At 41.9% G+C, this 27,369-nt stretch overlaps 3 protein-coding genes across 8 annotated transcripts in view; 1 reads left to right on the top strand and 2 right to left on the bottom strand.

Moving 5' to 3' along the window:
* LOC117219034 (MYC binding protein highwire) lies at positions 1-12,473 on the bottom strand. Of its 6 annotated transcripts, none has more exons than XM_076522903.1 (16): positions 12,340-12,392; positions 11,750-11,815; positions 9,833-10,065; positions 7,135-8,655; positions 6,907-7,078; positions 5,780-6,165; positions 5,111-5,240; positions 4,616-5,022; positions 4,441-4,555; positions 3,848-4,038; positions 3,346-3,774; positions 2,896-3,267; positions 2,609-2,833; positions 1,770-2,542; positions 1,332-1,699; positions 1-1,245 (listed from the first exon to the last, which is right to left on the bottom strand). In XM_076522903.1, exons 3-16 carry the CDS (start codon positions 10,052-10,054, stop codon positions 1,130-1,132), a joined length of 5,427 nt encoding a protein of 1,808 aa, XP_076379018.1. In that variant the 5' UTR covers positions 10,055-10,065; positions 11,750-11,815; positions 12,340-12,392; the 3' UTR covers positions 1-1,129. The 6 variants fall into 6 exon arrangements, with proteins under 6 accessions (XP_076379018.1, XP_076379015.1, XP_076379010.1 ...); XM_076522900.1 differs by lacking the exon at positions 12,340-12,392 and adding an exon at positions 12,289-12,336; XM_076522895.1 differs by lacking the exons at positions 11,750-11,815; positions 12,340-12,392 and adding exons at positions 11,227-11,316; positions 12,289-12,331.
* LOC143263820 (E3 ubiquitin-protein ligase MYCBP2-like) lies at positions 11,694-25,776 on the bottom strand. Its single transcript, XM_076528581.1, has 10 exons — positions 25,487-25,776; positions 19,111-19,333; positions 18,102-18,464; positions 15,725-15,931; positions 15,425-15,645; positions 14,764-14,914; positions 12,878-13,235; positions 12,553-12,796; positions 12,289-12,479; positions 11,694-11,815 (listed from the first exon to the last, which is right to left on the bottom strand). Exons 2-10 carry the CDS (start codon positions 19,189-19,191, stop codon positions 11,694-11,696), a joined length of 1,938 nt encoding a protein of 645 aa, XP_076384696.1. The 5' UTR covers positions 19,192-19,333; positions 25,487-25,776.
* A 126-nt stretch (positions 25,777-25,902) lies between these two features.
* Positions 25,903-27,369, top strand: part of LOC117219027 (uncharacterized) — a 72,092-nt gene continuing 70,625 nt past the window's right edge. The window contains exon 1 of the mRNA XM_033467881.2: positions 25,903-26,696. Within this exon, the coding sequence (XP_033323772.1) occupies positions 26,487-26,696 (210 nt within the window). The 5' untranslated portion in view covers positions 25,903-26,486. The remainder of the gene's footprint in view (positions 26,697-27,369) is intronic.

The following is a 27,369-nucleotide window of genomic DNA, read 5'->3' as shown; positions in this document are numbered from 1 at the left end:
TTCCAATCATTACTTTCATTTAATCTGCACAAGATCGAAACACAAATATTAACGATCAATCGCTTAACGCGCGCTGATCATTCACACATTTCATTCATATATGAATATACACAATGATTCTATAACATCTTCGCGAACAACGCATTGTAGTTCAAGGCAATTACACTGACGATTAAATAAATAACGCCCGGAGGCATGTCGGTGCGCACACTATCCCTTTGGAAAAGTACAAAAACAAATGATAATTTCAAAGACGACAAATGCAGAGTTTTATGTGAATCTTAAACAACGCCGATTCGAGCACAGATTCATTCAATATAGCACGCGTGCTATATACCTCCCTTTTCTTTTACCGCGATTTAATCTTTTTTTTTTTGTTTGTTTTCATTTCTCTATTCTTCACAATTTTAATTCACAAATTTCAAATAACACACTCCTTTCACATACATAATTTACCTACATACATAACTTATTAGGATCATTGTCGATAATAATTAAATAGTTCTTAAGTAGCGTAGAGAATTATATTATATATATTTATATTGTTATGTATATATTAAATTAAACGCTTATGTCGAGAATAATTTACCAAGTGAATCACTACACTCTGTATGACTTACGCACATGTAAGCTCATTGTTCTCCTTTCACATGGAAGTTTTAAATACACGTAGAACATTCTTTGACGTTTTTCCCTCCCTCTCTCTCTCTCTCTCTCTCGCTCTCTCTCTCTTTCTTTCTCTCTACTTGTTTCGGTAATCTCTATTAATCACGAATAAAAACGACTTACGTAATACTTAACAAGTATTAGAGTTCCACGCTTCATCGGTTTCTCACTCATGATTTGCAGCTAATTAGCTCATACTATTTGATTCCTCTTGCATCGTTTCACACTGCGTCAATTCCACAGTTGCTCTAATCATTAGAATTCCCAATAAATCGATACATACGGCAGCCTTTACTGCGAATAGTGATACACGCATATCAAACTATATAATATGTATATCCGTTTGCTTGCATATAATAATATAGTTGTATTGTTAAGATCCAACAAGAATCACCGATTCTCATTCATGTCGAGTATAAATTATGAAATAGTTTCTGTTCTCTTTCATCTATTTGGAATATCTTTAGAAGGTGTGCGCGTTACGGCAAATCCCGCAACCTAACGCGAATTCTTCTCCGGTCGGCGGATGTTTCACGTGCAATGGACATTCATCCCCGTCCAGTTGTTTTGCTTTAGGTCCTAAACAGAACGGAAAGAATTTCAATAGTAGTTGTCAACTCTTCTTCAGTTGTCATGTCTTAAGCATTATCAGAGAATGAGCTTACCCGCAGGACACGATGGTAGTTTGCTTTTTGGAATGATAATGACACGTTGGAAATCTTCGTGGCAGGGGTTACAGAAATGGGTAGTGCCGAAACAGAAAAAGACAGCCACCGAGCAACAATAACGACATTTATACTCGAGAAAGTCTGCCGCGTGCTTCGGGCACATCTGGGCTCTTGCAACATCGCTGCAACCTCCGCACACTAATTCCGTGGGGTCGAAGGTTTCCCCGCCTACCTGTGCGTCACACCGCGCCTCGCCCCCATAGTAGGCCTTTTGACACTTGTAGCAAACATAATACGCATAACGCTCCATCGCGTACGCAGCAGGATCTTGGAACCTTGCACCTGGTCCGAAGGCCGCTTCGGTCCTGCAATAACATAATTCTGTTACAACCTGAGGAATACACAGGATCATTAGTTCTTCATCTTCACGCTTACTTGTACAATCCTTCGTACTCCAATCGCATCAAAGCTTTTCTCCTGACGTCTTCGTAAAGCTCCTTGATGCTCGCCAGTTCTTCGGCCAGAGTCGGATGTTCCATAGGGATCTTGCAGATCGGGCAAAGAGAAAATCCGAATGTGATCCTAGGGCCCACCCATCGCTTCATAAGGACGTGCTTGCAGCAATGCAAATGGAACACGTGGCCACACTGCAACTGAATCGCTGGCGCGGCTGATAAAGCTTCCGTGAAGCAAATCATGCACATGTCGTCGGCGTCTTGTTTCAAATCGCTGTCCGACAGACACCTGTGCAGACAGGGCAAACAAGTCTTCTCGTTGCGAACACCCCCGCAGATGTGCCCGCAAGAGTGAACCTTGCTGCACGCGTTCTTGGCATGCTCTTGGCAGTCGTTGTCCGTGCAAATATTCCCTATCGCTAGCAGACCCGTGTTCCCGGTGATCCCGCAGAATCTGCACATTCCTGACGTAGCCCCGACCGGTTTTCTCGGGGTACCATCGCGGAATTCTACCAGAGCTTTCAACGTTCTGCTGTCAGCCAGAGCTAAGATCCAAAAGAGCTTCGTCCGGCCGCAACCTTCGTGAAGATCAACGCGTATCGCCTCCTCCTCCTCTTTGCACACCTGTCTAATGTGCATGCGAGCTTTCCTATGAAGATGCAGGATTCTGTCGCACTCCCCGCACAGATTTCCGCAATCGTTGCATTGAATGATCGCTGTTGTCTCGCCATCGTCATGATTATTGCACGTAGGCTGCAGAAATATTTGATGGTCAACTAGCTTCCTTCAAAGAAGCTTTAATGAAGAATGGAATCTTACTCGTGGTGGCGGTGGTTGTCCTTCCGAACCAGTCCATTGGCCCGAGGACAATCTCTCGACGTGATCAGAGTCCAAAACGCACAAGGATGAAAGGGCCAGCCATAATGTTGGCGTTCGAAGACATTCCGCGGGTTCTCGGCTCGTTTCGTCTAATCTGGTGAGGTTTAAAATGTTTTCGGCAATGGCTGCCTTCGTAACGGACGCCCATTCTTCCGACAGCTTACCCTGAAATTAGTTTCAAACGTGAGTGGTCTATTATTGAGTACAATTCAAGCATATACACTAACCGATGCCATGTCCTTCAGAAGTTGAATGATCACTTCAGCTAGTTTCCGAGTCATGGTCCCTCGCAACCACCATCTTGCCCCGACGTAACGTTTCGGGTGAATACTGGTAGCCAGTGAAACAGTCTGCAACGCTTTCCCGTTGTTCTCCTTTCCTTTCACCTTGACTTGAACGGTCAACGATTTGGCGATGCAACTTAGGAAAACGTCCAATATTCCCGGGGCATTCTCGTCGAATTCCGCGTTGTGGGTGAAGCTATTGTTCGCAACAGAGACGATGCTGAAGTCCGTGGGTGGCAGTCGACCAACGCTGGTTACGTTGGCTAGCACCTCTGGTTTAATTTCTGGTAAGATACGTTTCAGTAGAGCTGTCACCTGGAACAACAGAAATAATGTCGATCAGTGTCACTGCTGAAATAGAGAGCATACATTTCGGATGGATCGAAAGCATACTTGACGCTGCACTCTGGCTGATCCGGTATGCAACAAGCTCAACAAGTCAGTCAATAATCCATATTGATGCGACAAATAATACTGCCCAACGGCGCTTCCGCTCAAGGCTAGCACCATAGACAACATCTCGAAGCAATATGTATCGGCTGCCTTCGATTGGTCGCTGTTGTCGCTCAGTAAACTATTAGTTGGCGTCGGTGAATACAGCACTGTCTCCCATTCTTCCTTCAATCGAATCGTCTCTTTGCGAATAGCCTCGACGATATGTGTGCAGACTTGCTTTTGCAGATGCGTTAGATTGTTGCTGCTAAACAGAATTCCAACCATGTGCTCTCGAAGGTCGTTGCTGTCTTCCACGTCCTCGTTGGCACCCTCTGTAGATTCTAGTTGCTGTTGCTGTTGATCGCCTTGTATTAGCTTGCCAAATACCTGGAGGACAGACGAAGAATTATTAGAAACTCTGAGGCATGGGATGACAATGACAAATTCATACACAGTTTACCTGAGAAGTAATCAGCCGAAAAACTTTCAATGTTTCCGCTTCGCAATTCCTCTGTTGGATCCTTTGTGCACTCAGCTGTTTCCCAACTTTCATCGTTTCTCCTTCGATCTCGCCCAGAATTCGTATTTGACGGACCCGCAAGGAATTGTCCGCGCCTTTCAGTTCGAGACCTATCGCAACGTGCCGTGAATCTGCGAGAAAAATAACATTTGTATTTATAAGTGAGTAGATACAATTGAAAATAGTCAAGAGATCGAAAGAATCTCTGAACATTTTGTTCGAATCATTAAATAAAGAAAGACATTTTTGTTAAACTACTTGAAATTGTTACTTTACATAAAGACATTATATATACACTATATATACATATATATTATTATTTATTATTATATAGTTTATATATATTTATTATTTATTATACTTTATATATAATTTATATATATAGTTTAACAAAAATGTCTTTATGTAAAGTAACAATTTCAAGTAGTTTAACAAAAATGTCTTTCTTTATTTAATATATATATATAATATATAACGAGTAATGTATATATATATACATTACTCGTTAAGTGAACTTATTTATTCACTCTCACCGGTGACTGGACAATTGATCCAACCAGCTGAGCGACTCTCGATCTCCACGGTCCTCAGTTTCACCATTTCGTCGGCATTATTACCAGATTGAAATGTTACGCTAGATACCTTGTGCTGCAACATCGATGCCGTGAGTAACAAATTCCTTTCGCAAAACGAGAATATGGGACTTACCGTTAAGTCACGACAGTTATCAATGTGAATGTAGATCATACGAGGAAGAGAATGGGCACCGCAGTTGATAATAATTGTCTTCGTTTTATTGCGATCCTCGTCGCCGGACTCCCAGAAAGTTTCTGTTGAATTATCAGTCAAGTTCCCGATCATAGCTTGCCTGCTGGAGGCTTTGATTTTAATACCGGGCGTTAAATCTTTCAGAACCTCCACGGAACTAGTTATCTGCTGGGAATGAATCGATTGATGACTCTCGTGCATGCTCGTCGTAACGTCCTCGTCCTCTTCGTATCTCGAGAGGATTTTACTAATGTTACTGAACACGTGACTTCTGTGGAGAAACATATGATCCGCGGGGGTGAACTTGATTCCCCAGCACCGGATAGCTGCTTGTTGAAGAGGCGAGCCTAATACATAGAATGTATAAAATTTAATTAGATCTTCCAATTATGATTTAATTCTAACTGGACATAATTTTAGCAAGTAAATACTTACCAAGGGGTGGTAGAAGCATCAGGTCTGCAATCGTTTGTAATAAAGTGTGAAAAACTGTTGGCAACGGATTAACAGACTCGCCTGCTATCACCAAGTCGCTTAAAGGATGCTCGCATACGTTGATCATGTCCTTGAAAATTAAACACACGTTACTGCTATTTAATATACATCAAATATTTTACTGTATCTATTAACCGTCGTGGTGGTAACTTTTATAAAAGCTCTTCGTTAACAGCAATAATTTAAATTGTATAAAACGTACTACAGAGTAATTAATAAATATTTATCTCTGATCCAAAGCAAATGTTAAATATTAAATTTTGTTCACCAGATATAATAATTGTCACAACTACTACTATAATAATAATTGTTGTTGCTTTCGTTGGCAAAATTTCTTCCCTTGAAGGATGGTCTATATTGAAGAATCGTTTTTGTGATTCGATAAAGATACTATATCCTAGAAAACCTATCGGCAGCAACTATTTCCAGAAACTTGAATTTTTTGGGGAGTAATGGTAGACAATCGAGGGCAGCAAGGTTTGTCATAAGTCTGTTAATCTCATCTCATGGATCTGTGCGTATCGAATGTTAATATTCAACTACTATCTCAATGTTTACATCGAACAGCGCTCGTAATACCATATGTATATCGAACTCTGTACTACATACATGTTCGTCCCTTTTCTCGGTTCGATTCTCCTCTTCGGTCGCATCCACGGGCTCAGGTGACACCGCCGGTATCAGAGAAGCAGAAAACCACCACAGCAAATCATGCAGGCATATCGGTTGTGTAACACTTCTTAGTAACCAATTTAACGCTTGCATCGCGTACACTCGGCAAGAAGCGCGGCGCAACGCCTGTTTCATGGCGAGCTGTAAATGCTGCAGATTGTGCTGCTGAAGAACGAAAAGCATCACGGGTCGCATCAGGATTTCTATTCTATCGTTATTCGCAGCTTCCGTTTGGCTGGTCGATACGATCGCGGATTGGTCCATCGACGGTACCAATTTTTGTAGAGCGGCGGACGGATAGCATAGTAAGGACAAACCGCCATCTGAACAAAGAGAAGTCTCTGGGTTACTACATCTCTCAAACCAGCGAATCTGTTTAACACGTTGACTGCCACGCGTATTTACAACAAAATCTCCTACGGGCCACCCGTGCCGCTATAGAAAGCGTGCGCTGTTAATTCATGTCTGTTTCTGTTCCTGCATGATCAGTTGGAATCTTTGCCGAGTACCGAATGGTATAACTTAAAATCTCGGCCCTTATTTTTTTCAATAATGAAAAGAGATCGGATTGCCCGGAAGGAGAAGCATAAATAGAATTACATCGTCAGATTCTGATTCGGATACTGATAAATACAATCTTAGTGATAATGAATGTTATGAAGATACTATTGACGGGATTTTACGAGAATTGGTCATGGAAGAAGAAAGAAATGTTGATGATACCGAGGAAGCTACAGTTCAAATGAAAGATACGAAATGGACCGATCAGAGGCACGAGCAAATCTGAGAAAACCAACAACTTTTTGTCCAAGCTGTCCTGATCGACCTCAACTTTGCAGAGAACGTTTTAATGTTATACACTGCGAATAATTTTTTTAATAAACCATTTTTATAAGAATTCAATCGTTTCATTACCTCCTGTAGAATATTTGTCGAAATATTTTCGGAAATCCTTTGTAAGTAGTCGAATCAGCGTCACCCGAATTACGGGTGACGTGGCCTGATGAGAACTTTTGCTGTCACCCGAATACGGGTGACGCGGCAGTCAACGTGTTAATACATACTGTTATTCATTTCGCTGCTACTGTTGTTCCTTTTCCGCATGATGACGACCCTGCCATCGTTAGTGTTTCTGGCCCAGGATGCTCCAGTGGACATCGATACGGATCGATGAAACATGCCCCGACCTTTGCCGCTCTCGCTGTCGCTGTCACTCATCGGATACTCGGACAATGGCTGCATACAGTCACGCGTTATCAATCGATATTACACAAGCGACACTAATCTCTTACCCTTCCGTTTGTGCTGTTGAACATAGCGCTGCTCCCGTCGTAAACATTCTGATGGCCGTTCTGCCGCCTCAACGCCTCCTCGTAGTACCTTTCGTCGTGACTCTGAGAGTGATGAACGCCGAGGGCTTGTAGACACTGGAAAGGACCGGTCGGCGGAAACGGTCCCGCCGTGTCCGGAGGACTGTAGTTCTCGGCGACGGACGACAACGTTTGCGACGGTCGTCTTTGTTGTTTCGGAATGTTCAGTCCCGAAGCACTGGCCAGTTCCAGCAGGAATATAGCGTTGTTCTTCATGACGATATGCGTCTCGTTGCCATTCGGAGTGGAAATAGGCGACAGGATCTTCCCGGTGCCGTTCTTCCGCTTCGTGATCCCCGTCAAGAACTTCTTGGTCAGCTTGAGCTTCCGTGCTCTCAGGTACTTGTCGCGGCACGTGTCGCAAATTAGGTACCAAGAGCTTCCGCCCACGCCACCATCGCCGCAATTCCCTGCCCAGCCGATGCAATAGGTCCCTCCGCTGTTGTACCCTTTTCCTCCCGCGTGCCATCCGCAGCCAGGGTGCATCATTTTCATGTGATAAGTCACCGGGTGCGGGAACATCAAGCCGCACAGCTCGCAGATGGTCTCTCTCTCTATCCCGGCCAGCACCTCGGATCCGATTCCTCTGCCAACCGGTTTCCATTCTTTCTTCTTCCGGTTCCCTTTCTTCTCGCGCTCCTTCAGCTTCTCTTCTCGGGGTCGTTTCTCCGGGACCGGTCGTTTGCTCAACTTCACCGTCTGCACCTGCGATATCGGGCTCGGGAGGACCGACTGCTGCTCTATAGCCTGCAGACAATTCGTGCTGAGCTCCTCCCACAGGAACACCAAGCTCTTCAAGGCCGGCGGCAGCACCGCCACAGTTTGGAACTCGGGAACTGCGCCGAGCTTGCCGTTCGTCTGACCCTCGTCCTTCGTTGGAACCTCCTGTTTCTTGCGATTTCGGTTCGCGTTGGCGTTCGCCGCTGACCGCGTCAGAGTCTCCAACGTGCTCGGCTGGATGTGCAAGTAGTTGCCAGCGTTGGTCACCTCCACGGAATGTCTCTGCCTTGCTTTCTGCTCCTGTTCTTCCTTGTCGTTCGACTGCAGCACCGTCTGCCTGGTCACGACGAGGGCTCCTTGCTTCGGCAAACTAGGGTGAAACTTCAGGAAACTGGCGCAGGCCATCGCGTCGTGCACGATCCCCTCGTGCCAAAGAAACGCCGCGAAGACGGCTCGAAGGCATTCCGCTACCGATGGGCTGATGGCCTCTTTCACCTTCTCCTTGCTCAAGTTCAACGTCCGACTCGGGTTCGGGCTTTGCTGGGAACTTGCCGGAGACATCGCTCTTTTCGCTCTGGTCTTCACCATCTTCGTGTGATCCCGTCGACTCAGCTTGGGCAAGTGACGCTCCTCCTTTGGCCCGGTGGAACCGATGCTGAAGTGAAACGTGAGGTTCGTCTGCGTCTGCGCCTGAGACATTTTCCGCGGACTCCTCTGCGAATCCTTTGGAACAGAACATTTTGTTATTGCACGTTTCATTTGATTCGGACCCAGTTGTCCGGGAAGTTTGTTCCATTTCGTGATTAAGTTGGAAGATAACGAAAACTAAAGGAATATTCTTGTCAAGGTTCAGATACGTTATGCAACAATGTAACAAGCTTCTTCGACAACTTCGAATAACAGTAAGTTCTCCCAATTGCCCTTCAGCTTGTAAACAAAAATGAGTAATTTGGAAAGAGGAGATATGATTTTTATAGTTGTTGACAATTGTAAACTATAAAAACTAGCCGTGGGGCTTGAATAATCATATCTTCTCTTCAAGATATCCCAAAATTATTGTACAAGCGAGAAATAAGGGGTTCTTGAAGTCATTTGAAGTAACTTTTTCCTTAGCGAAAATGCAATCAGCGGCTTCGTTTGCGAGTTATTAACGAAAAATAGTGACCAATGAGAGGCGCGCTCGGCTAGCGCAAGGCAGTCGAGCCAACGAGCGGTCGACGCCCACTCGCCTTTCATTGGTCCCTGTTTTTCGCTAATAGCTCGTAAACGAAACCGCGGATTGCATTTTCGCTGAGGAAAAAGTTACTTCAAATGACCTCAGGAACCTCTCATTTCCCTCTTATACAATACTTTTGGGACATCCTGTAGAAAGAGGAGATATGATTTTTATAGTTGTTGACAATCGGCAACTATAAAAACGAGCCGTGGGGCTTGAGTAATCATATCTTCTCTTCAAGGTATCCCAAAAATTATTGTACAAAATTATAATAAATATAAATATAAAATAATAAATATAAATATAAAATAATAAATATAAATATAAAATAAATATAAATATCCCAGAATTATTGTACAAGCGAGAAATAAGGGGTTCTTGAAGTCATTTGAAGTAACTTTTTCCTTAGCGAAAATGCAATCTGCGACTTCATTCACGAATTATTAACGAAAAATAGTGACCAATGAGAGGCGCGCTCGGCTAGCGCAAGGCAGCCGAGCCAACGAGCGGTCGACGCCCACTCGCCTCTCATTGGTCCCTGTTTTTCGTTAATAGCTCGTAAACGAAGCCGCGGATTGCATTTTCGCTGAGGAAAAAGTTACTTCAAATGATCTCAGGAACCTCTCGTTTCCCACTTATACAATAATTTTGGGACATCCTGTAGTATGTTTTACTTTCACTTACTGTGCCATCCTTTTTCGGTGTGTCGGGAGGGCTGGCTATACTACCCTCTGATCTTATTTGTAAAGAACTACAGCTCGGGCTCTGGGACAGGTCGCGGGTGTTGGCAGTTGTGCTGACAGCACTGGGTGATTGCGAAGGATCCCTCGTTATACTACTGACCAAGGCACTTGTGTCGCTTTGCGTCGATCCTCGTCGCTGTGACGTGGCTGTGCTGTCGACCATGCCACCAGAAACTTGAAAGAGAGATACGCAGGAAGAGGGTTTAGACAAAATGATTACTCAGTCCTTTCGAAATATAGAAATCTTATCTCTGCTTTCTAGAGCAAGGATATTGTTATCTCACCTTACTTTTTTAAAGGCAATGGACACCGGCAGATGAATACTACTCCTGACAAGAAGTGTTCGATGGAATGCACTCATACAAATACTTGTGCAAATAAATATGTTCATATAAAAATGTGGGTTCAGTTAATAATGTTCCTTTAATGGGCGTACACACGATTTGTACTCCAAGTGTACACCCTTTTGCATATCAAATTCAATTCTTCTGCAGGGAAAATTTACCCCTTTGCAAATTAAATTTTGCTGCTCTGATACGTTTTTAATCGAAATAAAATCGAATATATTGTTCAGAAGTTCAAACTTTTATTGCACGCAATGATGAAGATAAAATAATTATCTAATATTTTAAGTGACAGTTGGAACCGAGTCATCAATTGCATCTAACAACTGTTCTTCATTCGAAGAGTTAATTAGCATATGTTTTGCACATGAATTGATTTTTGTAACATTTCTATAACGGAGTTCATTGTCAGAGAATACGTTGTTAGAAATCAAGCGTGCTTTATCCGACCAACGAAATCGCACAAAGAGAAACTTGTCGTAAATATATAATTTCTGGTGAATCTGATTTGCTAAAAAAGTGTACTTGTGAAGTGCAATAGACAGATAAATTTTTGTTCTCTCGCTGATAGCACTTTTGATGGAAGACTTTCTGTCAGGGATACTAATGCATCTCGTGTAACGTTCTTTCGCATAACTTCATCAACCATGGATATTTATACAGATATTTATACAGGAACTGAAATCGATTAAAAATTGACTTACTTCATCGAGAATATCAACTAAGAATGAAACGTTTTACGTATGCCATAAACGTATAAAATCCACAGTCCTTGCAATAAATTCGTGCAGATCCCGTGCGTATCGTGAATGAAACAACGACGACTGAGAATGAGAGATTGTGAGAGAGCTTGATGATCGGCCGTGAAACGAAACATTTAGTATTAACGTGTTATAGATTGTGATTAAGAACGTGATCGGTACGATGCAGTGGTAAAGTAATTATGTTAGTGTTAGAGTCAGAGAGTAGAAATGTATGTTGTTGTTCTTACCTAATGGGGAGAGGCCGACACTTCGGGGGGAGCCGCAGAGCACAGGGCTGCTACTGATACTATCTCCCCCTCCTATCAAACTTCTCCCACCTGACAATTTGGATCATTTGTAGAAATTTACATTGTGACATGTTATTGTTTATAAATACGCTAAACTATAATGTGTAATGAGAGTATATCGAATCTACAGATTCGTTATGCACTATTTAAACCTCTAATCGGACAAGGGTTGTTGGCATGTGTATGTGTGCGCGTGTGTGTGCGTTGATGTATTGTGCGTGCACAAAACGAAATATCTCATCTCCAGGTTTTAATCATATCTGCATGCAGTTCGGTCTTCGACGAGTAAATATACACTACGGTGCCATTGCATTCTTGAAGGAAACGTATAATCGGTTGTGGTGGTGGTGGTGGTGGTGACGTGAATTAATTACGAAACTCCGAACAACACAAATAACGCTAGAACACTATTTCTCGACTGTACAAAACTGAGGAATATGTTGAGTAGGAAAGGGTCGAGTACCTGGTGCATGAGCAGCAGGAGGGAAGAGGCAATTACCAGAACCAACTGGCTGCCGACTGGACCCAGCTAAGAGCAACATTACTATATTGTTATAACTAATTCCATAAGGTCTGTTTTTAACATATTTATACAACCTACGATCATTCGTTTATGTACTATGTATATATATTTATAAAGAGAGAAAGAGAAAGATAGAGAGAGAAAGATATAGAGAGATAGAAGTGGCTTATGGTAAGTCGCAAACGGAGTTTTACTCTACGATAATTCATTCCACGGATCAGGAGAACCGTCCGTGGAACGGTATACGGTCTTACAAGCGTCAGTAACGGGTCTCTCAGCTTCTGAAATGATTCCCTCCTCAGACCAGTTACGGTGCCGAAAGTGTGAAGTAAGGCACACACATGAATGTCATGAGATTAAAACAATGAGACCATATAGAAGAACAAATATACAAATGTATAAGAGATAATCTGTCGCGCACGTGGCTTCGAATTCTCATAGATTTGAAATTGTTGTCGGCTGCAGTTGCGTATACGTACCGGGTATCTGAACTGGGCTAGAGGACGGGCTGTTAAATCGTGGTGACCCACCTTGGGGATTCTTCGGCGACGAGCTTCTCGACAATCGTCTCGGTGTTTCCGGTGACGTGGGACCGTTGCCATTCGCGCGGCTCTCGCCGATCGCCTTCACCAGCTCCTTCACGGAGACACCGACGAACTCGGAAAAATCCCTGCAAATGCCAAAACTATATGACGAAACTAATCTAACTGCACGGCTCCCGACGGTTCATTCTTTTTATTCACCTGCCGGGCGAGCTCCTCTTTTCCCCGTGACACTTGTCGTCGCCTCTCAACCACTTCTGGAGAACGCTGAACTTCCCGCCACCTCCGCCACCACCTCCTCCCCCTCCTCCTCCTCCTCCTCCTCCTCCTCCTCCGCATCCGCCGCCACCTTCTCTCTCCCTCTCCTTCACCACCCTCTCTTTCGAATGCGGCTTCGAGAATTTCGGCGAGACATCGGCCTTCTCCAGAGTCGACTTGTCGCTTCCTGAAATATAATCGCCGCGCCGTCGTTAGCCGAGAGAGTATCATAAGCGGACGAGGAGAACTCGATCTCATCGAATTGTACCTGGTGAACCATGTTGATTGTATGAACCAAAAATAAAGAGATTCGTGTTGCTACCTTCGCCAGGCTCCGCTGTGCTCGCCGTGTAATTCTGCGCGGTGAAATTAAAGCCCTCGTGACTCACGGAAGGCACGGAGAAATCGAAACCTTTATGACTAGGTGAAACGGACGGATCGGCTATGATCGGTTTCTTTTCCGCCGCATCGTTCTCGAGATCGGGCTCGATTTTCATGTAAGTCACGCCCTGTTTGCTAATCGCGAGCGACCAGGCCTCGCCCTCCGCGATTCGACCTCGGTCGAAGCAGTACTTGCCCATTGACTCGTCGTCGATGCGCACCCAGGTGCCCTCGCTGTTCACGAACTGGGGAGAGAGACAGAAAGATCAACTCGACACGAGCCCCGTCGACCTTTTCCAACACTTATATACATTTCTCGGGTGAATGTTCGACTTTATGTTCGAGCATTCTGCGTTCTGGAGACTAGAAGCTTTTATTTCTCCGGCACTCGGAATTCATTTTCTTGGCGAAGGAAATCTTTTCGCGGAATCTTACAGTTTAAACTTCGCGGATAGAATTTATGGTACTGTAAATTCTCCCTAATTAACGATCAGATTTGATTCGTAGGCAATTCGGAGGCCACATGCCACGATTCGAAGGCAATTCGGAGACCACATTTCACGATTCGAAGGCAATTTGGAGACCATATGACATGATTCGATGGTCACGTACCTAATACTCTCTAATTAACGCTCGGATTAGGCACAAAAATGGACAATTTGGGAAGAGGAGATACGATTATTTGAGCCTTGCGGCTCGTTTTTGTAATTGTTGACAATTGGTAACTATAAAAACGAGTCGCAAGGCTCGAATAATCGTATTTCCTCTTCCCAAATTGTGCATTTTTGTGCAGAATCTGAGCGTCAATTAGGGAGAATTTACTATGTTACCAATGTTATTAAATAGCGACACGTTTCAGGTTGTCGATTCGAACTTTAAACGACATTTTTGCTTGACACTATTAAGAAGATAGCATTGAACCGATCGATTTGAAATTTTAATTGTATCCTTAACACGTTAAGTAACGAATATCGACACCAAAAATGTCTACAGTGTCGAACAGTCAATTAATTAACAGTAAACTTATCGGGCATTGAAACTTGTCAGTTTCAATTTTACATTTTTTATATTATTTTGTTGAAATTGTAAAGACACTTTCATAAGAAATCATTGAATAAATTTCTTAATTCAAGCACAGATTATTAAACGTTAAGAAATGTTCAAAGAAATTCAATCTCGTCGTTCTTATAAAGCAACACACGTTGACAAATAATATAAAAAATGTAAAATCGAACATTTTGACCGGCACCGTAGGTTTAGTGTTAATGAAACCGAAGCTAGAAAGAGAAAATTTAGTATAGTATTTTTCATTCGTAATCTAAAATTAACACTGAAAAGAATATTCGGTTTGTTCAATATGCTACAATAAGAACGAATTTAAAACCTAGTCGAAAATTACTGTCGCAACATTCACGTGTTAAGGAACAGTCTATTGTTTGACCTGCAATGAAAACGATGACTACAAAAGAAAATCTCATTGCAATTTTTGAATTTATTTTTATACAAAAGAAAATCTCATTGCAATATTTGAATCAAGCGTCGCGCGCTGTCTGCCGTAGACAAAAACTACATCTATAAGAAAACCGAAGTGAATCAATTTCTGTATCTCAATCAAAGTGTACTGGAAACCTACTTAAACTTTCGAACTGAAAATATCGATATTTTTCACCGAAGAAAAGAAATCTTATAAAGTGTAGGACAAATCTACTTCTTCTTCTACGTAATTATTATGAGACGAATGTAAGTGTTAAAGTGCGTGTTACGAAGACCTACATATTCTTGAATAGTGACGCTGTTGCCAGGCGCCAATATTCCCACCGGTGCAGCTTTTAAATTTGGTCTGCTCCTGATATTGTGGCCGGAAGCACCGCACCTCACGACCACCATGGTCTTGGCCGAGTCGAAGGTAACCGTTTTCCTTTTGCTAAAAGGTAAAATTGTGTTTGAAACGACACCGAAAGCTTCGATCGTTATGTCAAGATTATTACATATACAGGGTATCCTAAAATTATAGTACTTCCGGGAAATGAGGGACTTCTGAGGTTCCGAAGTTACTTCATTTGAAGTAACTTTTTCTTTAGCGAAAATGAAATCGGCGGCTTTGTTTACGAGTTATTAACAAAAAAAAAACCCTAACCAATCGGAGCACGAGTGCGGCCGACGCTCTACCCTTGCGACCAATGCCGCGTCACACCGGCCGTCTGACGGTAGTGGTCGCGAGGGCGGGGTGTCAGCCGTACACGATCTCTCATTGGTCAGTGTTTTTCGTTGATAACTCGTAAACAAAGCCGCGAATTGCATTTTCGCTAAGGAAAAAGTTATTTCAAATGATCTGAGGAATCCCTCATTTGCCGGAAGTACCATAATTTTGAGATACCCTATATACACGTATGTATATATATACATACATAGCTCGATGTTTCGAAAAGCTTACATCTTTCTTACGTACTCATCGACAACTTCAGGCCTCTTGCGCAGAACAGTGTCTTTGATGACTTGATCTAAAATCGATTTCGGTTCCTCAACTGGAAGAAGCAAGGTCTTGCCCAAGTGTTGATTGTACTGTAGACACCAGGCTTCTAGGTGACTGCTGTTGCAGTACTGCTTGATCGTGTCTGCGGTCAGTCTCAACCAGACGCCATCGTCGTTATGGATCTACAGAAATGGAATAATACTTCTTTGATTTCGTTCGATCTTCGAGTAGTTAAAACACTTGGTGAACAAACAGAATCACCTCGTCTATGAAGGCTATAGTATCGTTCACTGAAATCAAACCGATTTGCTCGCTTTGCAGTGACGGGTGGGCTCTGATCCTGAGGCCTGCACTGATCTTCGCTACGAATTTTCTGAGTCTGCTGGGTTGGTGCTGAGCTTTCTTCACGACGTTCTGTGTAGGCGGTTGCATTCTCTGCGGTGATTCCTTCACCTCCACTTTGTAGTTCTGAAAAACATATTGGACGATGTTGCACGATTGTCTTAGGTACTGTAACGAGCATGATTTCGTAACGATGATTTCTCTCCGACTCTGTGTCGATTTGTCGCAGTTCTTTGGAATATCCAATTACTAAGAAACTATTGGGTTGGCAACTAAATAATTGTCGATTTTATATAACCCGCCGTAACTCTTTCGACCGATATCGACATCACGCCGAAGGAAAGGAAGTCTGGCTCATGACTTGTGTTTTGACTTTTCAAAAATAGCTGCCATATTTCACGCTCCGGCATTTATTCGATCCACGAGATCCGCTTGATCTCTTCAAATTTTCACAGAGGAAACGCCAAAGATTTCAGAGAAAATGAAGATTTCTATTTTTATAGGCTCGTTTAAACTGTACGTTAAATTTTTTAGTTGCTTGTATATTATACGTATTGGGTTGGCAACTAAGTAATTGCCGATTTGTTCAATGAAATAAAAAATTCTTTTTTACTTGGAACGAAGTTTAATCTGTAATGTATTTTTCATTTCGTTCGATGACCTTTTGCCATCTCTCCGTCAACTTGAAAATTCCACGCTCGTAGAAAGAATGATACTTTTCGGCCAAAAACTGAGTTAAGTGAGATTTTACAGCGTCGTCATCGTTAAAAGTTTCACCACGAAGGGAGTTGTCCAGGGATCGAAATAAGTGGTGATCCGATGGCGCGAGATCAGGGCTATATGGTGGGTGTAACATCGATTCCCAACCAATATCCATCAATTTTTGCCGAGCGGACAAAGACGTGTGCGGCCTAGCATTGTGCTGCTGGAAAATGACACCTTTACGATCGACCAATTCTGGTCGCTTTTCCTTGACCGCTGCATTCAATTTGTCCAGTTGCTAACATTCACGGATAGTAAATAATAACATAATAATAATAATAATAATTTTATAATATAACATTTACGGATATCATAAAAATGGAATGATTAAATATTAGTAGCAGGTAAATAAAATTGTATTTCGGTTAAAAAGGAATAATTAAGTATTAATAGTATTAAACGAATTCGAAAAGAAATTATTAAATATTAATAGCAAGCTAACATAATTTTATTTCGGTTGAAACAAAATGATTAAATATTAGCTACAAGAGAATGCAATATTATATAAAAGAGAAGTAATTAAATTTTGATAGCAGGGGAATAAAATTGTATTTTGGTTGAAAAGAAATATCTAAGTCAATGCGGTCTAGCATTGTCCTGGTGGAAAATGACACCTTTACGATTGACCAATTCTGGTCGCTTTCACTTGACCACTGCATTCAATTTGTCCAGTTGCTAACATTCACGGATAATAAAAAATAACATAATAATAATAGTAATAATAATTTTATAATATAACATTTACGGATATCATAAAAATGGGAATGAGAGACATCTATAACCGAAATCGGCAATTACTTAGTTGCCAACCCAATAGTATGCATAACAATTAGCCAGCGCATCTTTATGTAGACGAAAAATTTTCTACCTCGGTTGCAACAGGCGGCAGTCAAATAACAAATTTCCTTTGTTAAAAGTATATTCTTTGAAAAATCTGACGCTTCGGTACTTTGTATTTCATCTATATTGTTTTGTTAGAAATGCGTAGCTAACTAATAATAATACATAAAAAAATGTATGTTTAATATCAGGAGTAATCTATGGAGAAGATCCATTGCAATAGTCAGGAAGATTGAAAATATAATTGAATAAATTGTAAAAGTGAGAACTGTAAGAATAAAATTCACGGAAAGTGAGTTACGTTATTAAAATAAACAAATTCCCGGAAAAAATTACACTGCTGGATATATTTTTCGAAGCCTATAATACTGCTACGACTACAATAATTTATATTTTTACAAAGAGTAGTTCAAGAAACATACTTCCGGAAGGCATTAAAAATAAGAAATAACATAATAATAATAATAATAATAATTTTATAATATAACATTTACGGATATCATAAAAATGGGAATGAGAGACATCTATAACTGAAGTCGGCAATTACTTAGTTGCCAACCCAATACAATTGTATAAAGTGAAAATGGCTAAAATATCGTCCGAGAATCTTTTGTACAGCCATGTCGGAAGTACGGGCAAGCGTTAAAATGTTACAGATTAATTTGTTGGAATATGGCGTGAGTCGAGTACTCACGTCCTCCATGTTGTATCCGTCCACTGTGATCATTAGGGAGTACCATCCGACAAACGACGGTGTCCAGGTAGCACTGTAGCTTCCATCACCATTAGGTCTGACCAGCATGCTCTCGCTTGCCCTTTTTATGGCCGGTGACATGTACCGTAGCTCCTCGAAGGAATAGTTCTGATAAGCCTTCATAATGGTGATCGCGTAGAAGCAAGTCTTGTTGTTAACCGTGACCTCGTACGGTACGTCCAGCGAAGGTTGAGGATGTCCGCCGAACGTCATCGGATCCGGCTGAGAGATTCGTCGAATTTCTTTCCCTTGCTCGGAGTTCGTTAAAGCTGTCTTCTCGATCGGGACCGCCTTTACCTCTACCTGCGCAAGATTTTGAACGATCAAGTCCGTCGATAATAACGTACAATTCAACGTTCGATAAACGCTCCAGTTTCAAATATCAAAAATATATAAAATAAATAAAAAAATAAACTCGATGATTGTATCAGAGCGTTAATATTTATTTAATCTCGTAATACATGATCGCGCGATTGCTGGCCTTCGAAACCAACGATCTTGGAACAAAAAAGGCCATGCTGAATATTCTATTTGAACACTATGCCGTCCGGTGGTACCACTTTGGTGCCATTTTCGAAAACTGAAATAACATTTGAACTATATTTCTTGGGTGTTAAAAGGCAGCAGACTAACTATAGCATTATTTGCTTATTTAACTAAGAATTAAGTACGAAAATTCTTGGATGACTTATCTTAATTTTAGATTAGGATAGATTTTGGATAGATTTATCCTTAATTTTTACCGACGTCGAACAAAAGAATTATATCTAAGACCTGCGGACGGCATAGTGTTAAAATACAAGGGTAATAGCAAAATTTAATTATCGTTGCAAAAGTTATTGTACAACCAAAAAGCTTGCGCCGAACGATCATCATTTATGGATTGACGTCATAGTACTAGGATTTATGCTCGACTCAACGTCGAAACAGCTGGTTCTAATATTCATACCTTTAAATTGGGCACGTGAACAACGTCTCCATACTGGTCCTTCGTGTATATAGTGACGATCGCCGGCCATTCGCACTTCATCTCGTCCTTCGAGTACAGAACGTCGCATTTTAACGGATCCACGAAGCTGTCCGGCTGCAGCCACCTTGCGAGACGTCCTCCGCTGGTGCCGGCGGTGCAGGAGACGAAATCGCGCAGAAAGAGCCGTTCGTTCGAGTGACAACTGAAAACAGCGAAGAAAATCCTACCGTTAGATCTCGAGATCTATCGAAATTTATGAACTCCCGACACATTTGAATAGCATAGTAACCGATCGCGGCAACGAATTCATCGTAATCGTGCGACGAAGCTACGAGGCATTAATAGATGATCGTGAGCGTAATTAGGGGTCAAAGAATGGATCCAAACGAGGATTGTCGCAGGTTGTCGACTCGTTAGAACGAGTTTCCGAGTTACAATGCCCCTAATTGGTGATCCGTTCCGCGGGCCTCGTCTGGATAAATCACGAGCAGAGGACGATGCTCCTCTGCCAGCCAGACAATCGTTGCTTCCCCTAGCGAGTCATCGCCGGAGTCATCCCTAATAAGGCGCAATCACATCGCAATTCTGTTCTCCGCAGCTCGCTGCAGCGATGAGTTCGCTACCTATACCGTAACATCACGCCTCGGCCGATTTCGCTCGTGACAGGCGACTGGAACACGACTTCTTCGAATCCTTCAAACCGGTGCCAAACCGGTGGCGAACAAAAGTCCGTGCATAATTAATTGGAGACACGACGCGAAATGCAATTTTTTAATTTTACTTCGCACATCACAGTAAATTCACTTTTTCCTTACTCACTCACTGGTTTCAAGGTACATCGATTATTTTGTACTCGTGTAAAAACGTCGGTTTATAGGCGGTTGAAAAAAACAAAGGGTAAAACGTGAACGAAACAGAACAAGGAACAAAACAAAAATCCAAGTTGTACTATTCCTTCATTCTATAATTTCATATTTTTCTTACGAAGTCACGATTCATTCTGCACAGCAATGTAACAATTTACTCAAATATTATGTCTCTACTTTAATTAAATATGTGCATCAACTGTGAAACGAAAAGCATGTGTTTTTCTATACAGTAGATATCACTTTCACACTTTTAGAAACACAGTTGCAACAGTATGTTTAAAATTAAGATAAAAACCTTTATGACAAGACTATTAACCTTTTAGGTACGGCTGAATTCTGCGCGAGGCTATTTTTCTGGACGGCAGAGTCTGATGTGTACTGTACAGAGTCTGGTACTGTATATACAGGGTGTCCCAAAAATGTCTCACAATTCGAAAGTGGCGGGTTCCTAGGGCCATTCGAAGCAACTTTTTCCTTTACAAAAATGTTCTCCGAGGCACCGTTAACGAGTTATGAACGAAAAACAGTGACCAATGAGAGGCGAGCTCGGCTGGCGCGAGGCGATCGAGCCAATGAGCGGAACTGGGCTTCGCGCGCTGGTTGGCTGGGCCGCCTCGCGTCAGCCGTACTCGATTCTTATTGGTCACTGTTTTTCGTTGATAACTCGTTAACGGTGCCTCGGAGAACATTTTTGTAAAGGAAGAAGTTGCTTCAAATGATCCGAGGAACCCGCCATTTCCGGATTGCGAGACATTTTTGGGACATCCTGTAGACTCTTGTAAATCGATGCGAAGACAAAAGAAGTGTGAAACAATGCATATGAAGACGATTATTTTGGTTCAAACAATGAACGAGTGAGCTACTAGAGCAAGCCACTATAGTGGCGCGTCGTGGCTAAAAAGTTAATCTGCCCGGAGCGATGACTGTGAATTACGTGTATAGTTTCGTGGAATGTTTACGATTCGACGGACCGCAAAAAATCATTTCCGACTCTTAGAGGGCTGACCAGCAGGAAGCTATCAAAACACTGAAATCAATTGAACCGGGGACTCTGAGAGGCATGCGACGAGAATAGTCTTCGCGTCAATGAGAATGTACGCCTGTCACACTGCTAAGTCACGTACGTCTTGTTTATGAGAGCTTCGTGTTTCAAATCTGTGGCCGTGAAGGTGCCATTTAATGTACCATTTACGCTGAAGTGGCTTTGAAGGTTTTACTTTGGGATTCTTTTTGATAGAATAATAAATAACGATGACAGCAATGTATAAGAGTTTTATTATTTAATTCGGTGAACTTCGTTTCGCCAACGTGTTATTTAATTCATTGAACTCAATTTAAATGTATTATTTAATTCAGTAGCGTTACTAATCTGTATGTGTTAGTCAATTCAGTAAATTGTATTTATATGTGTTACGTAATTCAAAAAACGAAGATTTCCAACAGCGTGTCCTAAAAACAAGCCGAAAAAGAAAACACTCATAAACATAGGCATTAAACATGTTAGACGACAAACGAGTGGATCCGATATGAAATAGTAAAAACATTTGAAGAATTTAAATGTAATGTAGTACTATATTTTCGGGTCATTAACACTAAATCTACCGACACTTTACGTATACCTATTCCTACCGCGACCGGTCAAGTAACCGGTCTTCAGGCACAACTTATATTTTTTAATATAGAATTGAGATAATATCCAATTTGACAGTATAAAAATATAGTTTTTTTTATTCAGAAGTATATATATTTTATTCGAAATTTCGGACCGATCTGGAGCATTTCAGATACCGATCTGGCAAATAAACACCGCGAGGCCGATAGGCGAGCGAGAACTGTAAACGCTTGGAGGTGTCGTAAAGCAGTCCCTTGGAGGCACTTTTCGGCTAAAATGATGCCATAACTGCATCACCTTTTGTTTGCAACGACTTTATAGCTTCAGAATTGAGCCTTTGAGAGTCTTTCTATTACAAAAAGATGGAATTCTGTTACAAAGGCGATGCAATTACGTTGTAGTATAGGAAATTCTAATCGAAATTTGAAAAACAGTCGTTCAACCGGTCGTGGTAGGAATAGTGTTGAAATTACTACAATATCAAATTTATTGCTGCATCGATCGATACAGAGAATTTTTATTTCGCATAAATATGCTCTATCTATCCAGAACATTTCGTAAACCAAACGTCCTTAGACTAATCCGTACATGCAATTCGAGATTGTTAAACGTGTGTCACGTGGAATTTATGACTTAACGATCATAAAAATGGATAATATTGAGTTGGCAACTAAGTAATTGCCGATTTCGGTTATAGATGTCTCTCATTCCCATTTTTATGATATCCGTAAATGTTATATTATAAATTATTATTATTATTATGTTATTTTTTATTATCCGTGAATGTTAGCAACTGGACAAACTGAATGCAGCGGTCAAGGAAAAGCGACCAGAATTGGTCAATCGTAAAGGTGTCATTTTCCACCAGGACAATGCTAGACCGCATTGACTTAGATATTTCTTTTCAACCAAAATACAATTTTATTCCCCTGCTATCAAAATTTAACTACTTCTCTTTTATATAATATTGCATTCTCTTGTAGCTAATATTTAATCATTTTGTTTCAACCGAAATAAAATTATGTTAGCTTGCTATTAATATTTAATAATTTCTTTTCGAATTCGTTTAATACTATTAATACTTAATTATTCCTTTTTAACCGAAATACAATTTTATTTACCTGCTACTAATATTTAATCATTCCATTTTTATGATATCCGTAAATGTTATATTATAAAATTATTATTATTATTATTATTATGTTATTATTTATTATCCGTGAATGTTAGCAACTGGACAAATTGAATGCAGCGGTCAAGGAAAAGCGACCAGAATTGGTCGGTCGTGAAGGTGTCATTTTCCAGCAGGACAATGTTAGGCCGCACACGTCTTTGTCCACTCGGCAAAAATTCATGGATATTGGTTGGGAATTGATGTTACACCCACCATAAAGCCCTGACCTCGCGCCATCGGATCACCACTTATTTCGATCCCTGGACAACTCCCTTCGTGGTAAAACTTTTAACGATGACGACGCTGTAAAATCTCACTTAACTCAGTTTTTGGCCGAAAAGGATCAGACTTTCTACGAGCGTGGGATTTTCAAGTTGTCGGAGAGATGGCAAAAGGTCGTCGAACAAAATGGAAAATACATTACAGATTAAACTTCGTTCCAAGTAAAAAAAAATTTTTTATTTCATTGAACAAATCGGCAATTACTTAGTTGCCAATAGTTGGCGTGCACGTAGTAATCCGCAACGAACTATGCAGAGTAGGGACAGAAAAGTAAGAATGACATAATTCACGGGATATCGAAGGCGTTACACGAAAGGCGATATCACGATCGTTTTATTCGCGGTGGGCGTCGATACCAATTTTTTGAGACGACACCGGAGACTATCCTAGATGAAGGTGTCGTTTTACTGATCGACCCGGTAATAAGAGCCGGAAGAAGATCGATGGAAGGAATGTGAAACGCGATCGAATGCCGGAGGACGGGGCGCGCACGGAAGAGATATCTCGGCAGAAATTGGGAGACGACGGCCTTAAGGTCAAACTCGATGTGACGTATGGTCAGCACGTGGTCATTTCGGAAATGGCCACTTCAACCGGCGTCAGGTGTTTCCGGGTTTGAGAAGAGCCGTTATGAATGAATGGACGTTTCGCATGTGGGACGCGGAGAGGGCGAGACGACGCCGCCAGGCCAGAAGTTGCACGGACACGCGCAATTTCTCATGGGAAATTAAATGGCCAGGCTTCTGCTCATAAAGCGAAGAGCTACGTCGCTGTCTACCATGAAAAGCGACGTGGCTATGAAGAGACGCTTTCGCGGACGAGTCGTCCCGTTTTTACGGTGCCCTGTGTGCCGCGTTGGCTTTTCAGTTTTCTGCGAACCGGTCATAAAAGAAGCTATTTTGCCTACCGGCGGCCGTGCTGCCTCCCTTTTTCCGCGTAATTTTTGGAGAGACATTATTACAAACGCATCGCGCACCTCGCGTAGATTCGAGACCGCGGAATGGCTACACACCTTGACGACACCGACAAAGAATATTTAAAATATTTCACGCGTGCGTTCTTGTATTACGGTACAGCGTCGTTAGTTCAGTTGCAAAGATATCATTATTTAAGTAGATACCATTGCTTCTTGAATTTGCAATTGCTTTAGGAAATATATCTGCATCTGGACATAGGAATAAAAAACAGAACGAAGCGTTCCGAAAATATTATTCATCACTTTGGCCGTGATGTCAGATTTCAAAATTAATCGATACGTCAATTTATCGCATCTGTTAATTTTATTAGGATCTGTAAAATTTCTCAATTTTAATTTAATTAAATAAAATATTTTAATTCCATGCAATTCTTGAGTTGGTCGACGTGATAGTGAAAGTGATATTCTGAGCTGTACAAGCACGAAAGCTTGAGGACAGAAATATTTATATGCTAAATGCCATTCGATAAACATTTGTTATACATTATCGCAATAATTGTACGTTTGTACGATGTCGAAATTTAAAATGGCGAATGGAAACATGCTCCATGTGCTAGAAGATTCGTGTATCATTTCAGTAAAAATTGAAAACCATTCAAGTGTTCCGAGTTCTTCAAGGTTATTATTGGTACTGTCTATTCGTAACACGTAGATATTTTTGTATTGTATCATGCAATAGATCAGGGGTGTCAAACTCGCGGCCCGAAATGAACATTTTCGATATCAAGTATCAGGACGTAAACAATAATTTAACTTTATATATGTTTATTACAATGTACTAGTCAAAATAAAAATATTCGTTTCTATGAACATTGATTTTTTTTGTTGCGGCCCACCTAAAGTTAAGCATTGTTTATTTGGCCCAAATTAGCTTTTGAGTTTGACACACCTGCAATAGATGAACAAATTTGTGTAAATAAATGACCCTGACTTCTAACATAACCGGACAAAAATCACATTATATCACATCACACTATATATTATATATTATTATATAATAATCAGTCAGGGTCATATTTACACAAATTTGTTATATATATATATAATGTGATGTGATATAATGTGATTCTTGTCCGGTTATGTTAGAAGTTAGGGTCATATTTACACAAATTTATAATATATATATATATATATATTATTATATATATATTATATATATTATTATATCACATTATATGAAGTCGGTAAAAGCGTGCCACGAGCATTTACGCACAATAACAGAATCTAGAAGAAGAAAAAATCCTCGAAGATCTCCGCGAGCTCGACAAGTAAAAAACACAGTCTTGTCCCAACGGTAACGACTCTTCTGCGGCGCCGCGTATTACGCCGCGATCCCGCGATCAAAACATCACGCGGAACGTGTCGGAACCGCAAAGGACATTGTATCGGTCGCCGAGGAAAAACAAGAAGAAGCAAGAAGAAGAAGAAGAGAACGGACGAACCAATAATATCAGTTGCTGTTGACGAAGCGCGGGTTGCCCTCTCCGACGAGCGTAACCTGCTCCGGCGAAACCGCACACGAGCCGCCGCTGGTTACGTAAAACCTCGGTCACGAGGATCCGTGTTTCGCGATGGTCAGAGTCGTTTCGCCGGTAACTCGGTCAAGGCCGGTCCTCGGAGGGCACAAAGTGCGCCGACCCCGGGCGACCTGCCTCGAAAAACCGGTGCGCCGCGTCCGACGTGCAGCGGTTCCCTGCGGCCAGGGCCCGACGACGACGGCGACGGCGAACCCGGGCCGAACCGGTGTCGTCGCGCCGAAGAGCTTCGCCCCTCCGGCGTGCAGCACCGTGGCTGGGGCTTTTATCTTTTTAAAAGCCCCGAAGAGGGAGAGCACGCGGGAGCGTGTGGTAGCCGAGCCAAGGAACACGAGTTCTTAGGTGGGGAGGAGACACCGATCGTGCATGCCACCGACCACAGTTTCGAAGCAACCTCCGTCATGATCGCGTCAGCTGGCCTCTAGTCGCCCCACCTCTACGGAAACGAGAGTCGTCCGCGCGCGTGTTGCGACTCGCTCGCGCGAGTGCACAGTTCCCGTCCGTTCCTCTAATCGCAGCGTAGCGAGATAGATCCCCGGCCGCGAGTTGCCGAGCGCGAGAGAGGAATCCGGTTCCTCGCGATCGCGAGAGAGGAACGATCGATAACGCTCGGGAAAAACCGCCGGCAGAGCACAGTAGCTCCCTTTGTTCCGTTGTCCTCGATCCCAGCCTCCGATGAACGCGGCTGCTGCCCGCAGGATCGGCACCAAGCGAGATCCACGGGGCCCGATGTGAAAGTTCGAAAGTATCGGCGGATCGAAGAGGATCCAGATCGACGCGGATGGAAGTGTGCAACGGGTAAACGGGTGCGTCGCGAACGATGTGAGGAAGAGGATCCACCGGCGAGGAAATCGAACGCGCATCGATCCGCGACCCCTTTGTCCCGAGGATCTCGCTGGGCCCCACGATGACCGCCAGGAGGAGAGTGTTCAGCGCCCTGGACGGGCTCAAGTGTGATCGTGCGGTCTCATGCTTAGTGTTCGCCGTGTGGTGTCTAGTAGTTCTGGCTGGTAACGCCGAGAGTGCACCGCCCGGGATATGCGCGATGGACGGGTGCAACTGCACCGTCAAGGCACACCGTTGGATTAACGTCAAGTGTGTCTTCTCCAATGATCAGGTGAATGAAACAACGCTATATCTTCGTCACTAACCTCCTTCCCCCCTGGCGACGACGTTCGCGGTCCGTCGTCGTGTCCGATCGATCGGACGAGCTGTTGCTCGTCGACGATCCACACCGACGAAATCCGCGGCCGCCATCATCGTTGTCGCTGCTTTAACCTAAGACGCCGATGTAAGCCCCATGACTAACTCCCTAGAGCAGGGGTGTCGAGCTCAACAAATTATAATAAATAAATTTGTTCATCTATTGCAGGGCTGTCAAACTCAAAAGCTAACTTGGGCCGAATAAACAATGCTTGACTTTAGGTGGGCCGCAAAAAAGAAGATCAATGTTCATAGAAACAAATATTTTTATTTATATATGTAATATTAATATAATATTTAATATATTATTTATATATTTATTTAATAATTAATATTATATATATATAAATATTATATTAATTTTACATATATAAATAAAAATATTTGTTTCTATGAACATTGATTGTATATATATATATATATATATATATATATAAATATTATATTAATATTACATATATAAATAAAAATATTTGTTTCTATGAAGATTGATTTTTTTTTTGCGGCCCACCTAAAGGGCCTAAATATAAATATTATATATATATAATAATATATAATATAATAATAATAATATAATATATAATATA

Source organism: Megalopta genalis, chromosome 1 (assembly GCF_051020955.1).
Source record: "Megalopta genalis isolate 19385.01 chromosome 1, iyMegGena1_principal, whole genome shotgun sequence".
Lineage (NCBI taxonomy): Eukaryota > Metazoa > Arthropoda > Insecta > Hymenoptera > Halictidae > Megalopta > Megalopta genalis.
The sequence above is the reverse complement of the archived record's forward strand: the minus strand, read 5'-3'. Positions and strand labels throughout refer to the sequence as shown.

What these genes read in the sequence shown, in the direction of transcription:
- LOC117219034 (XM_076522909.1), bottom strand. Translation starts at nt 10,054, where the DNA reads ATGGTCGACAGCACAGCCACGTCACAGCGACGAGGATCGACGCAAAGC. An exon ending in CCGAGAAAAGGGACGAACAT is followed by an intron (nt 5,241 to 5,779) that starts GTATGTAGTACA and finishes TTAATTTTCAAG; the next exon opens with GACATGATCAACGTATGCGA. An exon ending in GATCAATTGTCCAGTCACCG is followed by an intron (nt 4,039 to 4,440) that starts GTGAGAGTGAAT and finishes TTTTTCTCGCAG; the next exon opens with ATTCACGGCACGTTGCGATA.
- LOC143263820 (XM_076528581.1), bottom strand. Translation starts at nt 19,191, where the DNA reads ATGAAGTGCGAATGGCCGGCGATCGTCACTATATACACGAAGGACCAG. An exon ending in ACGGATACAACATGGAGGAC is followed by an intron (nt 15,932 to 18,101) that starts GTGAGTACTCGA and finishes TATGTTTTTCAG; the next exon opens with AACTACAAAGTGGAGGTGAA. An exon ending in GCGTCACTATTCAAGAATAT is followed by an intron (nt 13,236 to 14,763) that starts GTAGGTCTTCGT and finishes CTCTCTCCCCAG; the next exon opens with TTCGTGAACAGCGAGGGCAC.